This window comes from Colossoma macropomum, unplaced genomic scaffold (assembly GCF_904425465.1).
Source record: "Colossoma macropomum unplaced genomic scaffold, Colossoma_macropomum, whole genome shotgun sequence".
Classification (NCBI taxonomy): Eukaryota; Metazoa; Chordata; class Actinopteri; order Characiformes; family Serrasalmidae; genus Colossoma; species Colossoma macropomum.
Window position 1 is genome coordinate 15,520,729 of NW_023494806.1, and position 26,535 is coordinate 15,547,263.

The 26,535-nt window shown below is 38.4% G+C and overlaps 1 protein-coding gene across 1 annotated transcript in view; it reads right to left on the reverse strand.

The window, feature by feature from the left end:
• Positions 1-26,535, reverse strand: part of adgrv1 (adhesion G protein-coupled receptor V1) — a 223,078-nt gene that overhangs the window by 84,397 nt on the left and 112,146 nt on the right. The window contains 12 exon segments of the mRNA XM_036598204.1: positions 7,183-7,283; positions 7,927-8,087; positions 10,345-10,484; positions 12,416-12,665; positions 13,917-14,101; positions 14,961-15,269; positions 15,271-15,370; positions 18,630-18,868; positions 21,569-21,740; positions 23,036-23,153; positions 23,582-24,423; positions 26,330-26,465. Of these exon segments, the coding sequence (XP_036454097.1) occupies positions 7,183-7,283; positions 7,927-8,087; positions 10,345-10,484; positions 12,416-12,665; positions 13,917-14,101; positions 14,961-15,269; positions 15,271-15,370; positions 18,630-18,868; positions 21,569-21,740; positions 23,036-23,153; positions 23,582-24,423; positions 26,330-26,465 (2,753 nt within the window).

The following is a 26,535-nucleotide window of genomic DNA, read 5'->3' on the forward strand; positions in this document are numbered from 1 at the left end:
TGGTTGATAATAAAAAAATAGTAAAAAATTCACAAAGAAAAAAGGCAAATAATTTTGCATGATGTCATGCTTCATGTCATGTATATGTGGCTTAAAATTTTAGCACCCCCAACTTAAAACACCTTCCAGCCTCCCTGTAGTGTAAAGTTGTCTTCTCACAGTGGAAGGATAGACAGAAAACACCTGTGGAAGTTTGGCGATTTGAACCAAGTGTGGAGTCTGATTTTTCAAATTTTTCTCTCAAAAATGAAAACTTTAAGTACTGTTTATTTGATGGTTACAGCAACTCCAGTTTTGGAAATTCCATTTTTTTCCAATTATTTTTCTTTTACTTCTTTCTTCTGTATACAAGTGGTTTATTTCATATCTAATTGCCTCAGTAATATTGCCTGAAAAATAAATAACTTATTGGCCATTTTGACTGGAAATGATTGTAAAAAGTAAATAAAATGAAAAATGAAACTGTGTTGATGTAGCATTTATTACTCATGAAGTAAACGTGTATAACTTTGGCTGCGTGTCAAAACCATACCACTCACTGAATCCATGGGTGGTTGCTGCACTCAGCATTAGCGTTCTTTAAAACAAAGCCACTGAACAATGAAAGTACATGTTTATGTCTCTGTGTATTCATGCACACCCTTCTGCATCTCTATATCTTCCATAGTCGCCGAGCGCAATCTGCATGCATGTGAAGCTAAAGGCTGCGCTCGTCAAATCCTTTTTATTGCCCAGGCTTGCTAGCTAATTGCCCTGGCTAAATGTGTGTTATTGCTGCTCATATGAAGAGCCCTAACTGCGTAGACACACTGCGCCAGGTGAGCTAGCCTGGGTAACTTTCCACTCACTACAATCTTCAGTTGTTTCGCTCTCTTGCTGCAGGCCGAAGGAGACAAAAGCTTGACCTCCGCAGTCTCAATGTTCTTCCTGTGCTGAAAGGCAACTCTCTATTATCTTTGTTCATCAGGATAGCATCTGCTGTAGATCAATGCTTGGCAAGTAGCCAAACAGCATTCCACTGATAATACATGAATATGACGAAGCGCAGACAAAGAAGAAATCAATGCCAAATTGTCAACGTTTGCTGCCCGCGTTACACAATAAACAGTGCAACTTGACTTTTCTGGGCATCTACAACATCATTGCCTCTACAAAGCTGGCACTGTCATATGTGCAGTGGTGGAGAGAGCACTGAAAAGTCCTACTTAAGTAAGAGGACTGCTACTGTAGTACAGCTAATTCACTTAAATATGAATAAAAGTATTATTAAAGAAAATAATTATGGGTGATATTGAAAAGACTACTCAAGCAATGCCTGTAAAGTACTTTAACTTACATTCGCCTTAGAGAAAGAAGGTCCAACACGCACGATTTCACAGATTTTGTTAGCTAAACTAACAATTTAGCTTACCGTAAATAGTAGCTTACATTAGCTGATTTAGACAGCTAGCAGACGCTCAAAATTGAAGATTTATTAAATGTTTATTAAGGGTTTAATAGGTTTAAACCAAACGCTCATGCTTCTGCTTTTATGGCAGAATAAAACAAAGAAAATCTAATGGGCTAAGACTACTTAGTCAGCCACTGAATTCGTTTCTCACATGATGGTTGTGAAAACTGGATATATACAGTACTGTGCAGCATGAGCTTTTGTTTCTAGCAGTATCTGAGCTCAGGATTAGCTTTCTCTCTAACCTATTTGTAACTAGCAGAGATACTTTCTCTAGATAGACAAAGCACTTTTTGTAAGTCGCTCTGGATAAGAGCGTCTGCTACATGCTGTAAATGTAAAATCTTAGGTACCTAGGCATGAGGGTTTGATTCTAAAACCTCTATATCAGTTTGTAACAATGTTGGATATAGAGGGCTTTTGAAAAGAATAACAGCTGATGTAATGTAAAACACATTTTTATTTTTCTAATAAAGGTGGTACTAATCATAATAGAGCATAACTTGCTCATAACTTGGATTTTATGTGTAAAACTCACTCTCTATAACCTACATCATAAAATGAATTAATCTATAATGTGTTTTGCAATGAAAAAATATATTTACACTGATCAGGCGTAACATTATGACCACCTACTTGTTTCTATGCTCATTGCCCATTTTATCAGCTCCACTTACTATATAGGTGCACTTCGTAGTTCTACAATTACAGACTGTAGTCCATCTGTTTCTCTGCATACTTTGTTAGCCCCCTTTTACCCTATTCTTCAGTGGTCAGGACCCCCATGGACCCTCACAGAGCAGGTACTATTTGGGTGGTAGATCATTCTCAGCACTGCAGTAACACTGATGTGGTGGTGGTGTGTTAGTGTGTGTTGTGCTGGTCTGAGTGGATCAGACTCGGCAGTGCTGCTGGAGATTTTAAACACCTCATTGTCACTGCTGGACTGAGAATAGTCTACCAACCAAAAATATCCAGCCAACGGCGTCCTGTGGGCAGCATCCTGTGACCACTGATGAAGGACTAGAGGATGACCAACACAAACTGTGCAGCAGCAGATGAGCTATCGTCTCTGACTTTACATCTACAAGGTGGACTGACAAGGTAGGAGTGTCTAATAGAGTGGACAGTGAGTGGACACAGTTTTTAAAAACTCCAGCAGCACTGCTGTGTCTGATCCACTCAGACGAGCACAACACACACTAACACACCACCACCACGTCAGTGTTACTGCAGTGCTAAGAATGATCCACCACCCAAACAGTACCTGCTCTGTGAGGGTCCATGGGGGTCCTGACCACTGAAGAACAGGGTAAAAGGGGGCTAACAAAGTATGCAGAGAAACAGATGGACTACAGTCTGTAATTGTAGAACTACAAAGTGCACCTATATAGTAAGTGGAGCTGATAAAATGGACAATGAGCATAGAAACAAGGTCATAATGTTATGCCTGATCAGTGTATGTATATATGTTGCTTTGTAACAATTATTTATTATATATATTAAACAAACATGAGTAAAAATAGAGCCATAATTTAACAACATGTATTTACAAGTATGCGAGTAGGCTACTAAACAGTAAATGTAATTAGTTTCTTTCCACCTCTGCATATCTAAGGCTAAAAGTCTAGTGAACACTGAACTTCTCCCAGACCTAAGGTCACCCAAGGCGAGAGGATAACAGCAGCAGATAAGTCAGGAAAGAGTTTTAATTTTCTCTGTGCAGAGAGCTCTGGCAGTGAGTAATTGCAAACACAGCTGAGTTGGGAAGTGAAGATGAGCTCAAAGCCTAAACGTGAAGGTCGATGGCCTCGCAGTATCAACAGCTGCGATGGGCTGGAAAAAGAGAGTAACACTTGGAGTCCTGTGGGTTTTGTGTGCTTATTTTATGGTGACAGGAAAAACTGAGTCATGTTTGAAGGCCTGAGGTGAACATGAAGTGGACTGTTTGGAGTTGTGATGAAGTATTTCTTGGGTGGGAACATGTTCCTCACAAGAGTTTAAGGCCTTTTATGTTCAAAGCAGAAAGCTTATCAAAAGTAGGGTAGAACATTGTGTTCGTGTCCTGCAGAGAACAGTGGTCTAAACTAACTCAGTACTAAATTTACTTGAATTTGTGAAAACATTTTTTGAAACAATAACTAAGGCATTTACCTCTATCTAACACAAGATCCCTCTGAGGGTCATAAGTAATTGGACTTTTTTTTTTTAGTTTGCACATTCTGCAGTTGATGACTGCTTAAAGTCTGTGACCCATATGCATCACCAGACGCCGGGTATCTTACCTAGTTATGCCCTGCTAGACCTGCACTTTTCAATTCCGTTCCGTTGGCAGTTTTCAGTTCTGTTTTTGCCTTCAATCTTGTCTTCAGCAAGTAAAACAAGAACTTAGTGAGGTTTAGGTTGGGTGATTAACTTAGCCAACCATAAGCATTTAACTTTTTTAGCCCTGAAACTATCTGTAGTCACTTTAGTGTAATGCTTTCGATCATTGTCCTGCAAAGTAGGGTGTCATCCACTGTGTTTTAACACTTTTGGTTGGATCTGAGCAATTAAGACGCTACTGTAGAGTTCAGAATTCATCCCACTAATGCAGCTGCCAGTAACATTAACAAATGAATCAAGAAGTTTATTTATTAAGTTATAGTTAGATATAGATATAGTTATAAGTTATAAGTTATAGATATAGAGACAGTTATCAATGCCAATGCCACTGTGTATTACACACAGTGTCGGGGGGAACGTAGTACAAAGTAATGCATTACAGTAATGTGAATATCTTTACTGTAATGAAGTGGTGTAATGCATTACGTTGCTTGTGTTAGTCATATGTCATATGCGCAAACTCAGTGAGCAATCTGTCAAATCTAATCGCACTAATATGAAACTGACAGATGAAGATTTCTGTGCTACAGAAGAGAGAGTCTCAACCTCACCTGAACAGGCCAGACTCTAATTTCATTCAGGAACAATTCTGTGGAATCAATTCTTTACGTCTTATTACATTTCACGTTTATTTTGAGGCAGCTGTTTTGCAACTGTTTTGTTACTACTAGCAAAGTTCTTGATTTTCTGAACATTAACTTAGCAGTTCATGATGTCTTGTTCGTGGATAGTGACTGGCCTTTTAAACGATATTTACTGATTTACTGTAACCTGGCCTTTCGGGCCATGCTGATGTTTTCTTCCAAGGTCTGCAGAGATGTTTTTGACATATGTAATGTTTTGTCTCTGATTCATTTGTTCTAATTTTTCAGCCTCGTTATGACCTGCTTTACTGGCATTGACGCATCTTTGCCTGTCATGTTGAAAGACAACAGTAACAAACTCCAGACGAAAACACTCCATCTATAATCAAGTGTAGACCTTTTGTTAGTTCTCTGCATGAAATAACAATGCAATGTCACAGTTGGCCAAGAAACAACTGAGCTACAGCAATTTTTCAATTACTTATTTTCCAGTGAAAAGGAAGGACTTTGTATACAAAGGCCTATAATTTCTATTTGGTTCAGCCCAACAAATGTAAATACTTTCAAATTAAAGCTGATATTTCACTTCATAGTCATTATTTTAATTTAAATCCAAGCCACAGAGCCAAAGCATACAATTGAGAATCAAACCGACAAAAACTGTGTCACTGGTTAATTGCTCATGGACTGCTGTCCTGTTACAAACAGACAAGCCTTAATGCTTTAGTTTATGCCCACGGCCTCTTGAAAAGGCCAGCACGGAATTTTCCATTCAAAACCACTCATGACGTAAACAAAAAGTATAACAATTATGGACGACAAAATGCAAACACGTTCTTGAAGCCAAGCTAAGTAGAAGCTGTGCACGCCTTCTCCTAATCCCTTAAGAGGCCAGGACCAGTGGAAAATTCCCACTCTGGTCAAGCTCACCGGGCCACAAGCAGCAGCCCACTAGCCACATGCCCCCCCCTCTCTGCCCTCCTGTGTTTTTATGGGGAAGGAGACTGGAGATAGTTGGGTTGTCAGGCTTTGCCATTGTAGCCCATAAGGTTCCATTTGCATGTGTTCATCCAAGCTGTCATCACACAATTCCTAGAAATATGTTTGTCTCCCCCCACATGTGGGTGGGCAAAGGAGTCATGGGAAAAAGAAATGTGGAGGGATCAAGATGAGTTCAGGATTCCATGATTAGCATTATACCCTTCTCCTGTACCTGATCCTTTATGTATATAGCAATTATCACTTGATGGACAAAAAAGTAAAAAAATGCTCAAAAAGTTACAAAATATAAATTTAAGCTGCAAGACACTTGCCACTCCTGTTTTAAGCTATGCAACATACTGTTGTGCATTTTTATAGACAACAGTATGGCAGAAACCTCATAAGCAAGTCTGAAATGAAAACTGAAACACGGCTTCATGCCTAGTTGCCTCCTACAGCAGTGACACACTAGTATCTAGGGTGAGATTTTGAAGACTAGGAAAACCCCATACTAATGAGAAACTTTTAAAAACTACAACTCTAACAACTAGCTGGCTAATGCAGAAAGAACCTAAAAGATAGCTAACATTCCTGCTAGGAAGCAGAATATGATGTGTATATTCATTAGCCTCTGTATCAAAGAAAGCAGTTGACATTTCTTTATCGCAGCAAGATTCCCAATAGTTGTATGCCAATTTGTGTAACGAATGCTGGTTATTATAGTACGACAAATAATATAGTGCATTCCACTAAACTAATGAGGTAGAAGGATGCAATGCTGTGCTACAATATACTGCATGTACTGCAAAACAACAAATAACAAATTCTAGTTTTGGTCAGAATGCCCCTTCTCAGTTCAGTTTGAAGCTAGCGTGTGATGACTTAGGCATGTAGTTTAGACAACCCTGTTTGGTGTACATAAGCCTTCATTACTTGCTAGCTACATTTGCTTAATGTGCAAACTATAGAAGCAAATTTGGACATCAAATATGTCACAGCTGATAATATCTGGGGTAAAGCGAGAAAAGTGTGTACAGTTTCTTTTTCGCCAAACTATTGCTTTAACCAAGGATATATAGGCTCCTCTATGGTTTTTAAGTGGCTAGAAATAAGAAGTTTTCTGGCCTCTGATTTGAATAATATAATGCATTACATACGTTTGAGACCTATAAACTAAGAACATGCAATGTCATTTATGTTAACCTGAAAAAAAGCAGAGAAAATCCACCAAACACCATTCTAATTACATGATGCCTATAGCATGACTGTTACATCACTCATTGCACAGACATGCCATCTGCTTAGAGCAAATCCTGTATAGGTTTAACAAAATATACGTTTGTAATACAACTGCATGATATGTCAAAACACTTGCAAAAAAAAGGCAAGACCCTCCCACAAAAGGACACGGTTTGATGAACTTCTTTGAAACAGTAAGCTATAAAGCAGCCATAGGTTTATTCTGCATTAGAGTTTGACCAATATATTGTTTGGCCAATAAAATCGGCTGATATTAAGTTTCCACACATTCACTGGCAAGGGCCGATACTCAAGACAAAACCGACGACTGAAAATCAAAGCACTGTTTAATTAAACCACTGCAATATGTGTAATTTCCCCTCAAATAAAAATGTATCAGCTGATACTGGTTATGGGACATTTTCAAATGGGTTTTGGCAAAAAAATGTCATATTGGTTAGGCCCAGTGTTGTATGTGCACTGTGTAGTGACAGGACGAACATTTTGTGTCACAGACCCTAAGTAACATCCATAATATCCTACCTGCATCCCTAGGCAGGCCACCATCATATGTGTGAGCAGTTTGGCAGCAAACATGGGGAATCTGGAGCAAAGCACATGGGAAATAATGGCCAAGGCAAACCCTGGGGGAGGAAAATAAAACCAGTTTTAATTGGCATAATTAAATTTATAATCCTTCCTCAAGAGACAGAAAGGAAACCCTTATTGTTTATAAGTTGTACACTTACCAACAACACATTTTTGAGGTAAACCAGTAGGTTCGATTTTCAAGAAGCCTTCAGTTATTTGTTTAGAAGTCACACTGTCTTAAACGTTTGGGGGCGTCTAGCTTATCAGCATGATTTAATACATGAGCTTGTTTTGTGAGTCTGTTATAAAAAGCTATTTAGATCTTGCCATTTTTATTTGCAAAAACTACAAAACTGAAGGAACAACTGACTGAAGTGAAACCTTTGGGAATTTTTGTGATATCAGGACTCAAATCTTTCAGCTGTAAAACATCTTTTATTGATGATGTGCTTTTAATAATAGTTTGGAGAAGAAAACTATTGCATCAATGTTTGGGCAAAACCTGCTCTTTATGTCAAATAAGACACTTTAATGAACATGAAGCAGAGTGCTGCTAAATACAGGCAAAGCATTAGCATGTATACAAAGAAACAAACATTAATATGACAATTTTCTGCAAATTTTAGTGGATATTTTCTACTAATTTGCTAAGTTGAAGATTTGGTTTGATTGATGCAGATAGATGCAGGATCTGACCTGAGATGCAGATGAAGCCGGCAGCGTAGAAGGCCTCGTTGTATGAGGACAGTGCATCTGTCTCAGCGTATGCTGTGTAGATGGACAGATGTGTACAGGCGCACTCCACAAAGTTCTCGCTGTCGTCCACCACACGGCAGAACTGACCATCAGACAGCCAGCTAGACAAGAGAAACCATTTGTTATTATGAAATATCAGCAAAAGAACAGTTCAATAAGTTCAATAATATTTAAGTTGAATGCACAAAATTTTCAAATCCATCGGTTCTGCAGTCAAAATGTACTTCGAGTCTTCTCGGCTTGGGTCTGACCATTGCATGGCGTTCTAAACGTCAAATACTCAATCACAAAAGAACAAGATAAAATTTGAAATCAAACCAATAGAAACTAAACTGTGTTCAGTTTTGGCTGGTGGTTCATCTCATGACTTCACTTGTTAAATGACATCACTCTTACCTATCCAACACTGTTCAAATGAAGACCAGATATCTGTATGTTTAAATACACTGAAAAAGTTGTTTACTTCTTCAAGTGACTGTATGTCATTTTAAGATTGTAACTTTCGTGGTTTTACTTCAGTCTCTCTCGAATGACACTGTCAGAAATGGTGTTTAGTGGCTTCCAAGCTTGCAATAAGACATTCAGGTGGATTAAAAGGTTAAATGTTCCCCTTTATTAAGGAAAAACATCAAGAATATTATTATCAAACTACCTTATCTGAGTCACAACTTTGAGGCTGCAGTGTCCTGCCAAACCAAACTCAGGGGAAGCTGGATACAGTCTGTTCAGCCAAAATGTTTCGAATGTCCTTTAACGGAGCTTGCTGAACACACCGAACTCTCTTGTGAACTCACACGTACGTATAGAACCGGAGAAGGACACGCCAGTGCGTGTCTGCATGGAGTGTGTGCAGGTGCATGCCTTTAAAAGGAGTATGTCAGGATGGGTCATGAACGCCAGGGCCTAACTGTACTTATTAAGTGTGTCATAAATTCTTATATTGGGTAGATGAGATCAACACAGTCATTGCTCTTGCAGATGATAACAAAAGCATTGTGTAATTTTATATTAATTATTTCTCACTCATATCTCATTGAAACAAGCGTCTCAATGTCTACAGTCTTGTTTGGTGGACAGAAAACCCATTTTTTGGAAAAATCCTTGAAACAAAGACAAACTTTCAATGTAAATGCAATTGAATATGTAACTATGAAAGTATGAAATTAATGATGTCGTCATAGAACTGGATGTGAATAATTATTTGTGGTAAAAACTATGACTGCATTTGTTGCCATATTAAAAACTGCTCTGCTAGTCTGCAAATGTACTTGCATGTACTATTTGGATTGTAAACAGAGTTAGTTATAGCAGTAGAGCCAAACTTGAGCTGCAACCGAGTGATGAACTGCAAAGTGTTCTTGACTATCAATGACTGAGTGGACTTTTTAAACTGTAACACTTCCTGTGGCTTATGACAATATTTGTAGATGAAGTTTAAACGTGCGTGCGTGTGCGTGTGTGTGTGTGTGTGTGTGTGTGTGTTTCTGCGTGTGTGCATACAGCACTGTGCAAAAGTCTAAGACCTAATTTCCAGTCAAAAAAAGTTAAAATGTTATTCAGTTTTAGGACATATTTATGAAGGAGATTAGTTATAAAATAATCCACCTGCATATTGAAGGTAAAATAAGTGAAAAAAAAAACAGAAGTTCCCAAAATTGAAGTTAAAAAATTAAAAAAAGGTTATAGAGAAATTCTAAGACCTGGTAGGCCAACAGAACTGTCCTCACCAGATAAACAGTACTTAAAGTTTTCGTCTTTGAGAGAGAGGAGAAAATCAAGCTCCACTCGTGATTCAGATCTGAAAAAATTCACAGGTGTTTCTGTCCAAACATCCACTGTGAGAAGCACTATGAGTCTGAAAGGGTTAGTTTAGCTGTCAAGAAGCCGTTACTGAGGAAAGGAAATAGATCAATACAAAGAACATCTGCATATCAAACCAAGAAGCTGCTGGTGTTTCCTGAACAATGGACTGGACACCCCAGAGTCCAGAACTAAACAACACTTAATGTGTTTGGAATTATTTGGATTGTGAGAAGCAAAAAACGTTACCAACTTCTAAGACTGAACTTTGGAGGTGTGGAAAAATATCTCTTCAAATTTCTTTAAATAACTGAAAGCAAGTCTCCTGAAAAGAATGGAATTAATAAAGGCAAAAGTGGACACACTAAATACTGAAAAGGTTGATATTGTATTTAGTTGTTGCGGCTTCTGTGTAATTCCTTGTTAAATACATTTTCTGTTATCTTTCCTGATGCTGAAAACAAATGACTTGTATGTAATGATCATTTTGACTGGGACTAAATAAAAGGGTGGCCACAGTTCTGTATATGTATATGTGGATAGAGTCAGGTAAGCTACCTCTCAGCGGCCTGGTTCCACAGAAGGCACAGAGACTGGCGTGGTTTGACTCGGCGGTCTGGTGTGTGTATGCGGTACACCACCTCTTTACCATCTGTGAGAGGCCTCGACCCTCTGCCCTGTATACTAACAGAGAACACCTGAACAAACACACAGAAGTGGTTAAAATTCATAAACTAGCTAAGTTATAATTTATGACTAAACACCCACAAACGCAAACACTCTGGCTGCTTCTGGGAAATTATACCTCACTATAATAGATTACTGATTTGTCAACCACTTCCACATATGACACATGCAAATCTCAGTTAGGAGGGAAAATGGAACAGCCATGGCCTGAGTGACCATACACTGTAAAAATAAAAAGTCAGCTCAACATAAAATTTTAATTCTTATTAGAGTTTTTCTTGAGTTAACTCCATTTGAAACCCCAACTCAAACTTCTTAGTTTAGTCAAACATTCTCCTAACTCACACTGCTTTAGTTCTGCATTTCAGTTAGGTAAACAATATACAGTCACGTGCAAAAGTTTGGGCACCCCTGGTTGAATTATGTTTGGCTGATTTTCTAAGTAAGTACAGATCCTCTGCAGAGAGCACATTTCTGTAAGTATTCATTTACAATTACTGTTTATTTGCTGAATTTAACAAATTGGGGAAAAAACATAACAAAAGTCAGCTCAATTTAAAATTTTAAAGTAAGAAAAACTGTGTCAAATTTTAAGTTAACTCAACTTGAACCCTCAACTCAAATCTTTTAGCTTGGTCAAAAGTACTCTTTACATCACAGGCATTTCTCTTGTTGGTCTCACACTAACAGACAGCTGTAGCATTGCTGAGGTCCATAAATATTTAATACAATTTAAAAACACTTTGAAGAGGATCATGTATGTGGTGCAAGTGTTGCAAGCAATGCCACATCTGTCCAAAACTGGGAGCCCAAAAGTGGAAAATACCTGGTAGAACTGTGTGATGGAAAGAGTTTCAGCTGGTGGAGACCCCGAGTCGGTGGTCATATTACATTTTTTGCTGATTATATGTGAAAATAAGTACACTACATAGAACAAACTTAAATACGGCACTTTCTGCTAATTCTAGCACACAGTTCCCATTTGCTGAGTTTACATTGGAAAAAATAAAGCACAAAATATAAAAAGTGCCATTTTGTACAAGCCATAAGTTATGTTTTATTCTCAATATGTTAAATTCAGCAAATAAAGAGTAACTGTGCATTACAACATGCAGAAGTGTGTTTTCTGTAGAGGATGTTTAATTACTTTGAAGATCATCAAGACATGTAATTTAAACTGGGTACTCAAACTTTTGCATGTGACTATGTTCTTTCTCTAACTAAAATGCAGAAGTAAAAAATGTGATTCAGAAGAACTAAAAAGTCTGAGTTGGGTGAACTCTAGTGCCCTCAAGTTGAGACAACCCAAGAAAAGCTGCGTTATAAGTTGCCTTATAACTTTAAGTTAAGCTGACTTTTCACTTTTGACCAAATGATAGAGCAACAGTGCCATCAGCAGGACAGTTGCTAAGGCCACTGGGACCATACTTGTCTCAAAATTGGGACCATACTTCTCTCCCTTTAAGAATTATTCAGGTGTATTGTGCTTATACTCAGTGAACACTTTCTCATGTACACCTACCATACAGATGTCCTTGGTAGGTTTAGAATTACATGCCACTAGCATGCTGGTATCAATGCTGAGCTAAGACTGCTCCATGCCTCAAGTAATATCTGGTCAGAAATAAACACCTAGGCCTAGAAGCTTCTAAAGAATCAATTTCTGGTTCAGTCAATCTAGGATTCAGATCACAATCATTTGGAAATCTAAAACATCTTATAGCATTGTGGTTCTCAATTCCACTGCCCTGTACTTTGTAGAGCTTCTCTTTCCCCAACACAACTGATGCGATTATCGAATCAGCTCTTAACAACCCTTCCTGAGTACTCACGGACATGACTGAGAATCAATGTCTTAGCGGACTCATGATCTGAATATCTCTGAAAGTGAGCTCCCTGACTTTGAACTGGAAAAGTGAATCAGAGCTTCAGTCCTGCTCACCTTGTCATTGAGAGCGCTGGCTTTGTTGGTGAGGAACCAGTGCTCAGTGCTGTACTCTGTGAAGTGCACCTTCTGGCAGGCAGAGGGCACCATGTCGCCCCCTGGCAGAGCAGGCACCTCCAGCAAGGTCTCGGGCAGGGTGAAGGTGTCTCCATTCTTGCCTGTAAAGGTGTGGCCATTGATCTGTGTTGGGTACCAGTGGTGAGCGGCAATGGTAAGGTAAGGACACGAGTCCAGGATGTTTTGTCCCCTGTAGAAGAGACAGTGTACAGTGTTTTGGAGTGGGGACACTTTTCAACATTCAACAAGCAGTATTTCAGTTGAAAATAATAAAATGGCTCAAAATGGATCACAATGGCTCATACCGAGAGCTAATGGTGCATAGTTAGCATTATGAGAGTTTTTGCATATGATGACACTTAACTGAGCCCCATTATGTTTCAGTCATTGTTGGTCAAACTGAGCATAATATTAAGCTTCAGACTAAAACAAACTTTAGTTTTTGAATGTTTGCCTGCTGGAAAAAAAACACGTAGAAACCAAGTGTTTCTTTTGGTTTCTGATGGTTTTGTAATGTGTTTTGGCTTATGGTTTAACTGGTTGCCAATGGTTATTTGTATACTGGCAACGGTATCCCTTGCTGAATGGTAATATGCATGGCGACACATACAGCCAGCACAAACAGTTGCTGTTTACATCAGAGACGTCACAAATGAGGAGACCGGCCACTGGTTGAAATACGAATGGAAACGCTCAACTTTCCTATAAGGACTCTGTTTACATGGCACAGTCACGCTGACCTGCTGCGCATGCATTCCACTGGCCTGAAACCGCTGGAGTGAAACTGCGGGTGTAAATCTACGGCTCTGTGGCTCTGCAGTCAGACCCTTCTCAAAAAACCTCCACTCCTGCTTCAGCTCTGAAAAAATCCACAGGTATTTCTGTTCATCCTTCCACCGTGAGAAGACAACTCAACACTATGGATCTGAAAGGATGTGTAGCTGTCAAGAAGCCATTACTGAGAGAAGAAAATAAAAAAGAAGAACATTGGCAAATCAAACTAAGATGCCGCTGGTGTTCTCAGAACAATAGACTGACCACTCCAGAGTCCAGACCTCAACGTCACTAAATGTGTTTGGGATTATTTGGATCATGAGAAACAGAAAATGCAACCAACATCTAAGACGGAACTAAGTTAAACACAGTCTCTGCTTTGACATCAGGAGTTCATGAGTTTGAATCCCAGGGATGCTCTGCTACTGGTCGTTGATATTGGCCAATACATATATTATTTAATTTTAGATAATACAGTTATAAAAACAACAACAACAAAAAAAAAAAAAAAAAAACAAAAAAAACAAACAAACATTGTTTGCAGTACCACTGTGGCCTTGAGTGTGTAAAACACTTCAAAGCAAAATTAAACTTCTCCTATTTCAAATTGTGTTAAGCAGACAGACTGGCTAGGTCCAGCATGTGTGACTAGACTTTAGACTCTTACCTCCGACCCTCAGCCCCACATGGCATGCTGGTGACCAGTGAGAAAGCAAAACGCTCTGCCACCTCGGATAGGTGGCTTAGTCCACGTGTGTCTGTCCGAGTAGGTTTGGCCAAGGCGCAGAGAAGATCATAAGTCAAGCCACGGCTGCTGGCCTCCAGAGGGGTCTGCTCGGCCTTTGTCAAGGTCTAGTTCAAGTGAAAGAGAAAGAGTATAGTCATTTAGAGTTAAAGTGGCAGTATGGTGCACAAAACTAAAGATTTGATGCATCAGTGCATCATGGTGCATCGTGATGCATCACTAGTCATGTTTCTTTTATCATTCATAATGCTTTATATAATGTCATCTTTCCCCCCCCAAGAAAACTGTTGCTGCATAAGTTCTGGTTTGTGAAATTTTTTCCATGTCATGTACAGTTCTATACGAAAGTTCGAACACTCCTCGTCAAATTATATGCTATGTTGATTTTCTAAGTGAAAATAAGTACATATATTTTCCACAAGGAACAAACTTAAATATGGCATTTTCTCCACATTTTACTACACAATTACTTCACAATGTATTGGAAAAATAAAACTAAATATAAAATGTGCAGTACCTTTTGCATAGGCCATGTATTTTGTTTTATTAGGTCCCTTTTTCCCCTGTTAAATTCAGCAAACAAACAGTAATTGTGCAGAAGTGTTTCCTCCGCAGATGATGTGTACTTACTTTCACAAAAATGTCATTTAACCAGGGGCGACCAAACTACTGCAGACGACTGTGTATTGCACTGTTTTTTTAGTGTTAGGACTGATTATGATTGAAATATGTAAAGCTTGGTGAGTTGATTGTAATGTCTATAATCCACTACTGTACTAATAGTTCCCCCAGTCATGTTTGTATTCAGCATATTTCTAAAAATAATTCTGAATTGCACCAAAATAAATGAATTAAACAGAATCATAGTGAAATTTAAGATTTAATATGATTCAAGATCCACCAACTGAATCAAAACATTATAAGGTCAAAGATTTACATGTCAATTAATTACACTCTCACACGCACCTGGTCCACTGCGCCCAGCACTGCGGTCAGCTGCTCGTGTGTGATTTCCACACTGACTTTGTTAATCAGCCCCTGCAGCACTCGGTTAATGACTGTTTCATCTAGAGGCTGTTGGAGCTGCTCCAGCAGGGTCCAGACTGCCTGCGTCTCTGTGTCTGAAACCAGAGTGATGTTGGCCACGCCGTACACAGGATGCACTCTTGCTCCCCCAGTGGCGTCAGAGAGAATTACACGGAAACGCTTCGGTGTAGGGTTGGAGGATCCAATGTTTGGTGTGAGGGCGACGTCTAGAGCAGCACTGTGCTGTCCCAACGTCAAAAGTGAGGATGCCTTCAGCCATGACAAAGTCCATGCCAGCCACAGCAGGCCAGATCAAAGTGGGGACCAACGGACTCGGCCTTGGGCAGCTCCTGTGGCAAATATAAGACAAAGAAATTAAAAAAATAAAGACAGTTGAGTTAACAGTGTCAGTATGGACTGGTTGCACTGTACTGTATGATGGAACGTGCTGAGAGATTGTTTGATTTATTTGATTATTTGATTTATTTAACTTTGGAAATGTAACTTGAGTTGTAAGAATATTACAATAGTTCAGCTTTATTTCTTGTTAAGTTAAATTGTCTTATTCCATTGGCAGATAATTTGGCTTGTTTTAAGAATTACTCTTCAAACAAGTCAAATGGATTGATTTCACTGGATAAAACTATTTAAAACAAGTAAGAAAGTCTAAGGTTGCGTAGGTGAAATAAGGGTTGCATAACTTTTAAATGTTTTTATAACACTCTCATAATGAGACATATTAGAAATAGATGTCCAGGCTTAAGATGATTTAACTTGCCAAGATGTCATTTTGCAATATATTCCAAAGCAGTGCAGTATCCTCGCCATAGCTGATTTATAGCAAGGTCATCGAAATGCTTTTTACTATGGTTACGTTTTGCATGTTTTATTTCAGAGGGCATGGAAAACAAAATGTAAAACAGGCAATTAAACAAATTACAGTTAACAGAGGAAATCAAACATACAGTCAATCAAAATCAGTTTTATTGTTCAGTAACTACACTGAAACTGATAGGTATGAAAAGCTTTCAGTTTTTTTGGCAGGAAAATTGTTTTGCTTTGCCAGCGTTCTTATTCACAGCAAGGTAACCAAAAGAAACTGAGCTCCCCTTCTGTATTTGAACAGTTTCTTCAATAAAAAAGTAATAATATTATAATGTCTTCTCTGCAAATTTTACTCAGTGCAGTTGTTTTACGTTGTTTTAATTCTTATTATTCAATAATTACAAGGACTACTTTCTGTGGCATTTTTCAGTGCGTTTTTTCTTATTGTACTAAACTTAGTTGTTGGACATGAATGACTTTGCCACCACATATTAAAGGTTTATTTACAGTTAATATTATAGTTGCTATTAAAGGTACACACAGACACAGACTTGTGGCATTTCCAATCATTAAAGCCAATAAAACTGTAAATGACTTCTGTATACTTAACCCAGTTTAACCAGCCACATGGCACAGAAAGGAAAGTGATAAAAAATAATATTCCACAATGATGCATTTACTATGACAACAGTGCTGTAAGTTACATATCAGGATTACAGTCTTTGCCAGAGTCAATAAAATTCAAACTGGGATGACACACTTTTTCAGTAGATCAGAACATAAAATTTGATCAAACTTTTAGATTGTTGGCTTTCATATCACTAATTTCAAAGGTTCTAGCAAAGCAAGATCAATAACAGCCCTGAGCTAATGTCCTGATCAAACGTGCATTATGATAATATACCACAGGTGAGCTAGCATATGTGAGGGGTGGAGAACAAGTGAAAGAAAGAAAGAGTGAGAGAGATCAAGGGTAACAGAGAGAGATAAGTATAAAGGGAGATAAGTATAAAGGGAGTGAGAGAGCGTGAGAAAGCTAACATAGTAGCTCTCTGTACCTCCAGCTTGTCAAATCCTGCTTTTCAGCTGTAGCACACATCTATACGTACAGGCTTTGAAGTGGCAGTTTGAGACTAAGTGGCCTAATCTGGTCTGAGATCAGAGTCTGTCCCACATTCTTCAGCTCTATTCATAACTCTTATATCACCTGAGCACTGTCACAGCGAATAAGGTCATATTATATAATCTTGTCAACCAGCAAGACACTGGGATGTGACCAAGCTGGACCCTAGTACTGGCTCTAAGCTCTGCTCTGTGGCTACCAGGGGGTCCCCCAACAATTTCTGGGTTATTACTTTATCATTATGTTGTCTAAGATGCTAGAAAAAGGCAACTGGTTAATCATTTCAAAAACGAACATACAGATTTTATGTAAAGGCATGATTTGTTTTTCTGACATTTGTAGTTGGACAACAAGTAGTAGTGGCTCTGGGGTCTGTATAACAAAGCAGGTACAACTTAGACAGGCTTTATGATTAAGTTTCAGCTTCACAAAACCTATCAAGCATAACGTTTAACAACTTTCTCTGTTAACTTTAGATAAACAGGCTGTGATTAATCCTTTTGTGTCCTCACCTGAAAGTGTCAAACATGAAAAAGAGTTGCCAAAGAAGGAAAAAGAAATATTACATAATTAGAAAGTAAAGTATTTATAAAGGTAAAAGAAAGCAACACTGACACCACAGCCACTGGGGTCAAACATAGCCTTAAAGTTTGCTGGACAAGCAAGAAATGCTGCATTGTGAGACAGAGCCCCAGATTGAGAATACTGAGAAAGTCATCTGTTTATTTAAACTGTAATTGTTTTGAAACCCCCAACGAACATCCATCATCAGCAATACACAAATTATTTAACTATAAATTTATATAACTAGGACAGCTTGTGTTAGTCATTGTTATAAGTTGTTGGCAAATTTTACATCAGCTAGCAAAATGGGCCCCCCCAAAAAAATCCTGCTTAGGACCCCCAGTAGGCTAGAGCGGCCCCTGCTGGACACATTATCATGCTGTGTAATGAGACTTTGGAGAAGGTTTTCCTAATTTTTTAATTATAAAAAAATATATTTATAAATAGTTTTTATTGGTGACCACTTTTCTTGATCTGCTGTAGCCAAATATGGGGTTCCCCAGGGATCTACTTTGGGCCCTATTTTGTCCTCCCTGCATGTTATCACTGAGGCAAATTATTAGCAAGCATAACATATAATTAAATTACATCTAATTACTTGTTTAGAACCAATATACAAACCCGTTGCCATGGAAATGCTTTGTTGACTTTTTCTATGGAAAAAATATTCAGTGCAGAAGAGAATGATGTGTACAAGTTGAATTAAGTAAAAGTGAATACCTGCAGCCACTGTTCTTTAATCTTTCCTTGTGACAACTGAATATGTACCCATCATTTTTAAACAAGGATTTCTGGCTAACCACCTCAACAGTAACACATTTAAGTAAGGCATTTTCTGTAGTGGATTGGGGAATTAAAAAAAAAAACATAAAATATAAAATGTGCTATAACTTTTGCACAGGCCATGTGTTATGTTATTTCTACCAACATATTAAACAAACTGTAACTGTGCATTAAATTGTGCAGAAGTGTGTTCTCAGTAGACAATATGTTAATTTATTTTCACTTAGAAAATCAACAATATTTCCTTGTCCCCATATTTGCTTGTGTGTGTGTGATACAGTGTTTATGCGGAAATGTTAATGGACCTCACCTGCATGGTGTACTTTACTGAGATAGCTGATGTCACACTGGCGTCCCTGTAGACTTGAAGACTGACAGTGGTCGCTCGGAGCGTAGCCACAGGCAACCTGGAGCCCACGGCGAAGTACACCAGCCCGCGTGGGTCATCGCTCTCCAGAATGGTGACGTTGGCGAAGCGGGCGGTCTGGTTGATGGCAGCTCCCTCTCCCACCTCATAGATCTCCACCAGAAACCACACCGCAAACTCTGGGTCCTACAGCCACACACACAAGAAGATACTGGCTTAAATAAAAGAAACTGAGCCATAACTGAACCTCTTAATAAATTACATGCAATCTTTTTATTAAGAGCTTTATTAACAGCTTTGCAACAAAACCACCTTTTCTATTTAATTCTGCAAAATAACAAGTTATAAAACATAATAAAATATCTCCTCTTCTGTCTACAAGCACAAATGTGGTCATAGATGGAAAAAATCTGAATTTCTCTGTTTGTTTTAACGAGCTACAACAGAGCTGCTGCACAGTTTAATACAAATCCAATGCTTTTATCTCCCTTAAAGGGGAAGTCCACTGATTTCTCAAAATTTCTGCATAATTTAATTGTTAATATGTAAACAAAGTCATTCAGAGTAGGAACCAGACATTCGAGCATTTAAAAAGCTCTGTAAAAGCTAAAGTTATTTCACAAAATGGTTATTAATGTACTGTCTGATGTTTGAGACATTTTTTATGATAGTTCTGCGACAACATTTTGGTTTATAACATTTTTATTTAATCCATCCATGGCAGAGAGGTACATGCAAGATACTGTAAGGCAACAGAGTCGCCAAAGAAAACATTTTATTGTGTTTACCACTATTTTACCATTATTAACATTACATATAAAAACTCAGAAGATGTGTGTAGGTTCACTGGTAGTTTTGAGTGGTAAATAAAATGGCTATATTTGCATTGTTGACATTGTGACCCCTCCCTGGTTCCTATCACCACCACTGTAAATAAATTTGAGTCACTAAGTTTCTCTACAATTAACCATTTTATATCAAACCTCAAATATTGAATTATGTAGAATTTGGTGGAATTCCCTGTTAAATGGCCAAGATTTGGTGGCAGGTCCAAACTTTTATTACACACTTCTATATCTTAAGAATAACTAAGCTAATTTGCCTTGTAATCTATGTAGTTACTGAATAACACGCATTAGGATGTAATAAGCATTCAATTTTAAGGGGTTAAAACTTTTTAAGACCATAGTCAGGTAAAATAACATTGCATCCACCCCATGACATTGCAAACAAACACATTTTAATGCCTTACTCTTATCTCAATTTTCCCACATAAGACTCTTTTCACTGTGTCTGACCTTATCACTTTTGGCAAGCTCAGGTAAAAAATTATTAAACGTTTAAAAAATTGTAAAACGTAAATAAACTGGTTGCCTTAAAATGTTGAGTTCACTAAACTTCCAATAGTAAGTTAACAGAACAATAATATGCGTTTTACTTTCTGTTAACTTACTATTTGAATTTCGTTTAACTCAATTTTAACACAACCAGGTTACTTACTTTTTAAGTTAAAACATTTCATCATCATTTTTACAGTGCTCTAACTCTTGACCAGTGGTCAGTTTTTACCACAGGACCCGTGTCAGAGGGATGTTTTTGTTTGCAGGACTACTCTGAATTATTTTAATATACACTCTTTTCTATCTGGTCTTAGACATCATATTAGTATTTATTACTTCTAATAGTAAAATATAACGCATTTTTTATAGAAAGACAGTATTTTCATATCTCTCTTACACTGTGATTAGATGACCTAGATAGCTATAATTCGACTTTGTATGAAAAAACATTGATAGCATGTGTCTGTTGCTTTTTGCCATCGTATCAAGCAGTGATAAAAAATATAGCCACTGAATACTGAGCTTAAATGTCCCATATCGTACTTCAATATTTCTTCAATATCTTCTTTTATAATGTTTATGGGAGTTTTTGTACCAAAAATAACATATTTTCAGTTTTATAAGACCCTTTTCTCTCTTATTTCTTAGAATTAAACAGAGTGTTAGTATGCCTTTAAGACTATTAAAGACTAATATATCGCTGCTGTTGGATCAAAACCTTGTATCTCCAAAATGATAACTTTACAAGAGAAGGAAAAAACATACTTTACTTTTAATGCAAGTCAATGGAACCAGAACTTTTTCCAAGTAATTTTGGGCCATTTCTTTTGGTCCGTTCATCAAGACATTTAAACACAATGTAAAGGGCAGGCATTTTCAAATTATGTCAAAAAACTGAAAATGGACAAAAATGGAGATACAAGGTTTTGTTCTAACAACAGCGATATTTAAAAGAGCTCTATTCTGATTGGTTGCCCTGTATTGAGCAGTCTGGACTGAAACATTCGCCGTCACTTGAACCACATCATAAATGGATGTAGCTAAACCGGTCTAGTCTGAATAGGTGGCTTTTTTTCCACCATTTTTAAATGTTCTCTTTCTTTGTTACACCACAAAAACAATGAATACAACTAGGCTGCTTAGTTTACATACGTATACAGACTGTACAGACTGGGAAGCACATTTTAAAACTTTTTTTCAGTAAATTTTCATGATACGGGTTCTTTAATGTCAAAGAAAAGCAGTTATACCTCTGTGACATTCAGTTATTTGTGCTGAAAGGTTGCTGTGCTTAGACGAGGAAGTAGAGAAAGTGCTGAAGCCAGGCTGGAAAGAGATTAAGAGGCACAGTGGTGAGCCAGATCAAAGCGTGAAGAGAGCAGAGTGCTCAGCAAGAGAGCTAAAAAGAGCCACAGGCTCCTGCAGAGAGAGAGAGAAAAAGGGAAAGGGACAGAGAGAGAAAAGGAAGAACACCGGGTGGGGAAAAAGAAAGACCAGTGGAAGGCTTGCATTAGGTTTCCTCATAGCCACTGCTGACTGTGCGTACCTGATCAGGCCGGACCTCCAGATGGAGGAGGCAGAGCATCTCCCCTCCCCTGCACAGCGCTCTGCCTGAGGTCTGCTGCAGCTCTCGCGTGAGATTCACCCCCTGACTGACCAGTGTGGGAGCCGTGGGGCTGAACGTGGCCCTCCAGTACACAAAAACGTCCTCAAATGCTCTGTCAAACAAAAGCATCATATAAATACCATCCAGAATGTAAACTGTGGCCAGTAGGAAGAGTTCACTTAGTAGAAATAGTCAAGTTCATCAAAAAAATTAATTAACAAGTTTTCCTTTACACCAAATGTAGTGGCTCAGTCTAGATATTTCTCCGAAGTTTCCTTCTTTACCTTTGTCTTAAAGCTACAAAGCTAATGTAGCTAACCAACTTAACTAACTAACTTGCACTCAGCTATTAGCATAATGCAAAATCACCTCACACTTGTCTCACAGTTGTAAAGTATTCTCAAACAGACTTGCTTACGTGGTTTCTGATACTGTGTATCTATAAAAACAGGAAAAATACAGTGACCCCAAAAAGTTCACTGTGTTAGGAAACAAAATGTCAAACCAAGTGGCATTTATTTTAAAAAGATTGATCCAAGACTGTAATTTTCTTTGGAAAATTATTCTTTTACAAGGCAGGTGGTTCGTGTTAGGTCTTTATCGTTTGAACAGTTTTCTGCAGACTTCTGCAGGTTTGCATCCAAAATTCCTTTGTAGACTTCTGAGTTTGTGATCCCATCGATGAACACAAGCTCACTAACACCAGCACTTTACGGTACTCTTCTCCAGGCTTTCTCCACACAGAGTGATCATCAGTTTGATGTTGTGCTGAAAGTGTTTTTCTCTGAAAGACTTTATGAAGTAACCTAAAGATCTTCATTAATGTTAAACAGTAAAATGGTTAAAGTGTCTAAATACTTTTTGTGACCACTGTATGTGTAAGCTTTTACACAGAACTATTCTATCTGAGCCTCTGAAAAGATGTGGAGTATACTTATTTTTAGGTAAAATTCTGGTGCGCACCACATACTAACGTGTTCTCCAGATACCATCAGGTGAACACTTGATACCATCAAGTAAGCATAAGATATTACAAGGTGAGCATCTAATACAATCAGGTAAGCATCAGAAACTATCAGGTGAGCACCAGATACAATCAGGTGAGCACCAGATACAATCAGGTGAGCACCAGATACTATCAGGTGAACGCCAACACTATCAGGTGAATATCAGCTAAATATCATGAGCATCAGATATTATCAGGTAAACATCAGATATTAGGGGAACACCAGATACTATCAGGTGAACGTCACATATTATGAGGTGAACACATGATAGTATGAGGTGCGCATCAGAAAATACATCACATCCTTTCAGAGGCTCCATATACAACAATGGGTCATCTGATGCAGTCTGGCTAAAGCATCTTAGCAGTACAGTATTAAATAAGAGGCAGAGGGCTTTTACCTGTTTTCCTGCCTTTGGAGGATGAGTATGGCAGTCCTGTTGTCAGAGTCTTCATCCAGGGCCTGACCTGACTGAGAACTCAAACTGAAACCCACAATTCCATTATGAAGATCACTCCCTGAGAGGGATAAACACATTAGAGAAATGAGTCAGATACGGTCAGCACACAGAAATGATGACCACACATCTCCAGAACCTCTTTATGCTAGAACAACTAGTTTGTCAATCACCCAAGAAACATTTGGCATCTGAAGTTTGCCTCTTTAGTACTGAATGAACAAAAGTATGCTATATGGCTAAAACAGTAGCACCAATTTTGTTGGTACTTTTATCCATTTTCAACCACATCAGCATTACTTAACAACCTGACATGGCCTGAGGCTCGTATGATTAACACCCTGAACACACTGGCCTTGTAGTACCAGTACAGAATTAAAGAAGCAAATTGGGCACCAGGCTTGTCTTGGCTAATGCACTACATTTGGGGTAAGAGAGTTAACAGTCCTAAAAATGTGACTGCCCCTACAGGATGAACAGAATACTTACCAAGGATAACAATTTTGGCAAAGGAAGTGAAGCCAATCTCGTCTGGCAAGCTGACTATCTGCGCTCCCCCTTCTGCCTCACTGAGATAGATGAAGAACACCTCTTGACCCTCTGGCTCCTGGTCATCTAGGATGAAAAGGCTGACCTCTGCCTCTCTCTGCCCCTCCAACAGAGTCACTATCTGGGAATCCAGTGCAAAGTCCTCTCCTTCTCTAGCCCAGGTCAGGTTGCGTTCCTGGAGGAATGGAGCCATGTCCAGCCCCGGTGCCACAAGGCCTCCAGCATAAGCCCGAATTCTGACGCTGACCACTCCCGTCTGCCCCACTGTCCTACGCACCCTCAGCACCACTTTTTGAGGTGGCGCTCCCTCCTGGCCATCTTCAGAAGCACGGACCAGTGCTGGACCAATGCTCAAAAATCCACTGACTGCATCATTAGAAAGAATGGTGATGGTAGAAATGCTGTTTTCGGGGATGATTCGTGGACGAGCACTGGGCGAGGGGTAGCTAGCGCTAAGAACACGAACATCGGTCAGGTTCACGTAAAACGTCTCATTCAGCTCTGTCAGTGAATCGTCCAGAATCGATACGTGAATGGCAGCAGATGTTTGCCGGCCTTCAAACAGCAGCTGACCGTCAGGCACTGGAGTAAAATCTTCACTAGGACTGGCGCTGCCTGGCCACGTCTTATAGAACAGCTGGGTGCGGTTGCTACGGAAACCATAAAGCCGCTGGACATAAAGTGTAATGGTCTGGACGTCCTCCTCGATGACCAGGTGCTGAGATTCAGGTGAGAATCGATAAACACCCAACGGCTCCACCTCCGCTACCGTGTAACCAGACCTGAGCACAAAAAATCATGGGTATCTTGAAGAGAAGAGACATTTCATAAACATGTAGATGTCACAGGTTAGATAACAAGGCAAGTGGGAACTCCATGATAGGATTTATTATATTATTCATATTACAATGTTTAGGATGTGATATGCATTAGAAAAATAATTTCTTTGATTGAAACAAGTTAAATCTTTGAGCAACACTTCAATACCACTGTAGAATTTACAGCACTATGCAACCTCTGTGCCTTCAGTGGAACCGGGACGCTAAGGGGTAGTTTACCTAATGCTACACACATATACACATACAGAACTGTGCAAATAACAGAGACCACACATCATTCATATAATTTTTAGTCAAAACGACCATTAAGTACAAGTTATTTATTTTTTCAGCATCAGGGAAAAAACAGACAGCATATATTTAACAATAAATTACAAAGACAGCTCAACAACAAATAATAATAATACCATATTTTTCTGCATTTAGTGTGTTCTACCTTTGTCTTCATTTCATTTTTTGCTCTTTTTGGGAGACTTACTGTCAGTACTTCAAAGAAATCAGCAGGGATATTGTTCCAAACCTCCAAAGTTCAGTCTTAGAAATTGGTTGCATTTTCTGCTTCTCACAATCCAAGTATTCCCAAACACATTCAATGATACTGATGTCTGGACTCTGGGATGGTCAGTCCATTGTTCTAATAACACCAGCAGCTTCTTTGCTTGATTTGCAAAGTTTCTTTATTTTTTTGTTTATTTTCTTTTCTTAGTAAAAGCTTCATGACAGCTACACATCCTTTCAGATCTTTTAACCCCATAAAATCACAGGCTTATTACATACAAAGGCTTTTTATTCACTAACTACAGCAAATTCAATGCAAACTGGCTGAGCTATTCTTAGGATATAGAAGTGTGTAATAAAACTTTGGGACTGCCGGTGGGCCCTGGCCATGTAAGCGGTTAAATTTTTTCAGATATGAAGCAAGAGAGGAGCTTGATTTTAAATGAAAGCGTTAAGTACTGTTTATCTGATGGTGATAGTTTTGGTGGTCTACCAGGTCTTGTACCTTTGTTAGGATCCCCATTTTCTCTATATCTTCTAATCATTTTTGAACTCCAGTTTTGGAAACTCTTTTGACTTTCCTCTTCCTTATGAAAGCTGATAATCTTACATATAATCTCCTCAGAAATATCTCCTGAAAATGAATAACTTGTACTCAGTGGCTGTTTTGACAGGAAATTAAATAAATGAAGGGTGGTCTCTGACCTTTGCACAGTAATTAGAAGTATTGTAACTCTAGAACCGACATTACAAAAAAACTTATGTATACACAAACTTGTTGCATAAGAATATTAATGTAATTGGGAAGTCTGAAACGTTGTTAAAGATATTTTGAGCATCGCCCAATTTTCATTTTTATTGCATTTTACAGAGAAATAGAAAAAAAAAAACATTTACTAACTCAATGATTGAATTCAATTAAAGAAAGCTAGTATGACAAAAATCAGATACTTGAAGGAATTTTCATGTTACACAATACGTATCATCATATATAGTTGATCTGAGGTTTACAACCAAGTTGGAATGAACAGCATGCATTACTAAATAGGCATTTAAGAAATGGTTATGAAAAACTGGGAGTGCAGTTTAATAGTGGAAAAACCAAACAGTTGGTGAAAATAAATAAGATGATGCCATAACTGACTAACACCAAATCAGCAACTTATTACTAGTTGAAAATGACACTAACACCACTGGTTAAATTTTTATGTACAGCATTGTTTAATGTTCTAGAACTATATCTGCCACCCAGGAAGGCATATTGTAAAGTAAGTTAATGTATGGTAATGTTATGTAGTGCAACAATATTATATTGTCAATCATTAAACACACTTATCACAACAGTCATTACCTGAGTCTGGCTCCCCCTGCTGATTTGGACTCTGCGCTGGTCAGGTGAACAGCATGTGCGACAGGCTCTGATATGTTATACGCAGCCGACAGGGGTATGATCTTACTCCTCTGGCCATGAGACAGTGTCACAGTGCCTACAGACAAAGCCAAACAGCAAAGACGCTGAAGAAAGAACTGGACATTTTTCAAAACTCTCTTTACTGA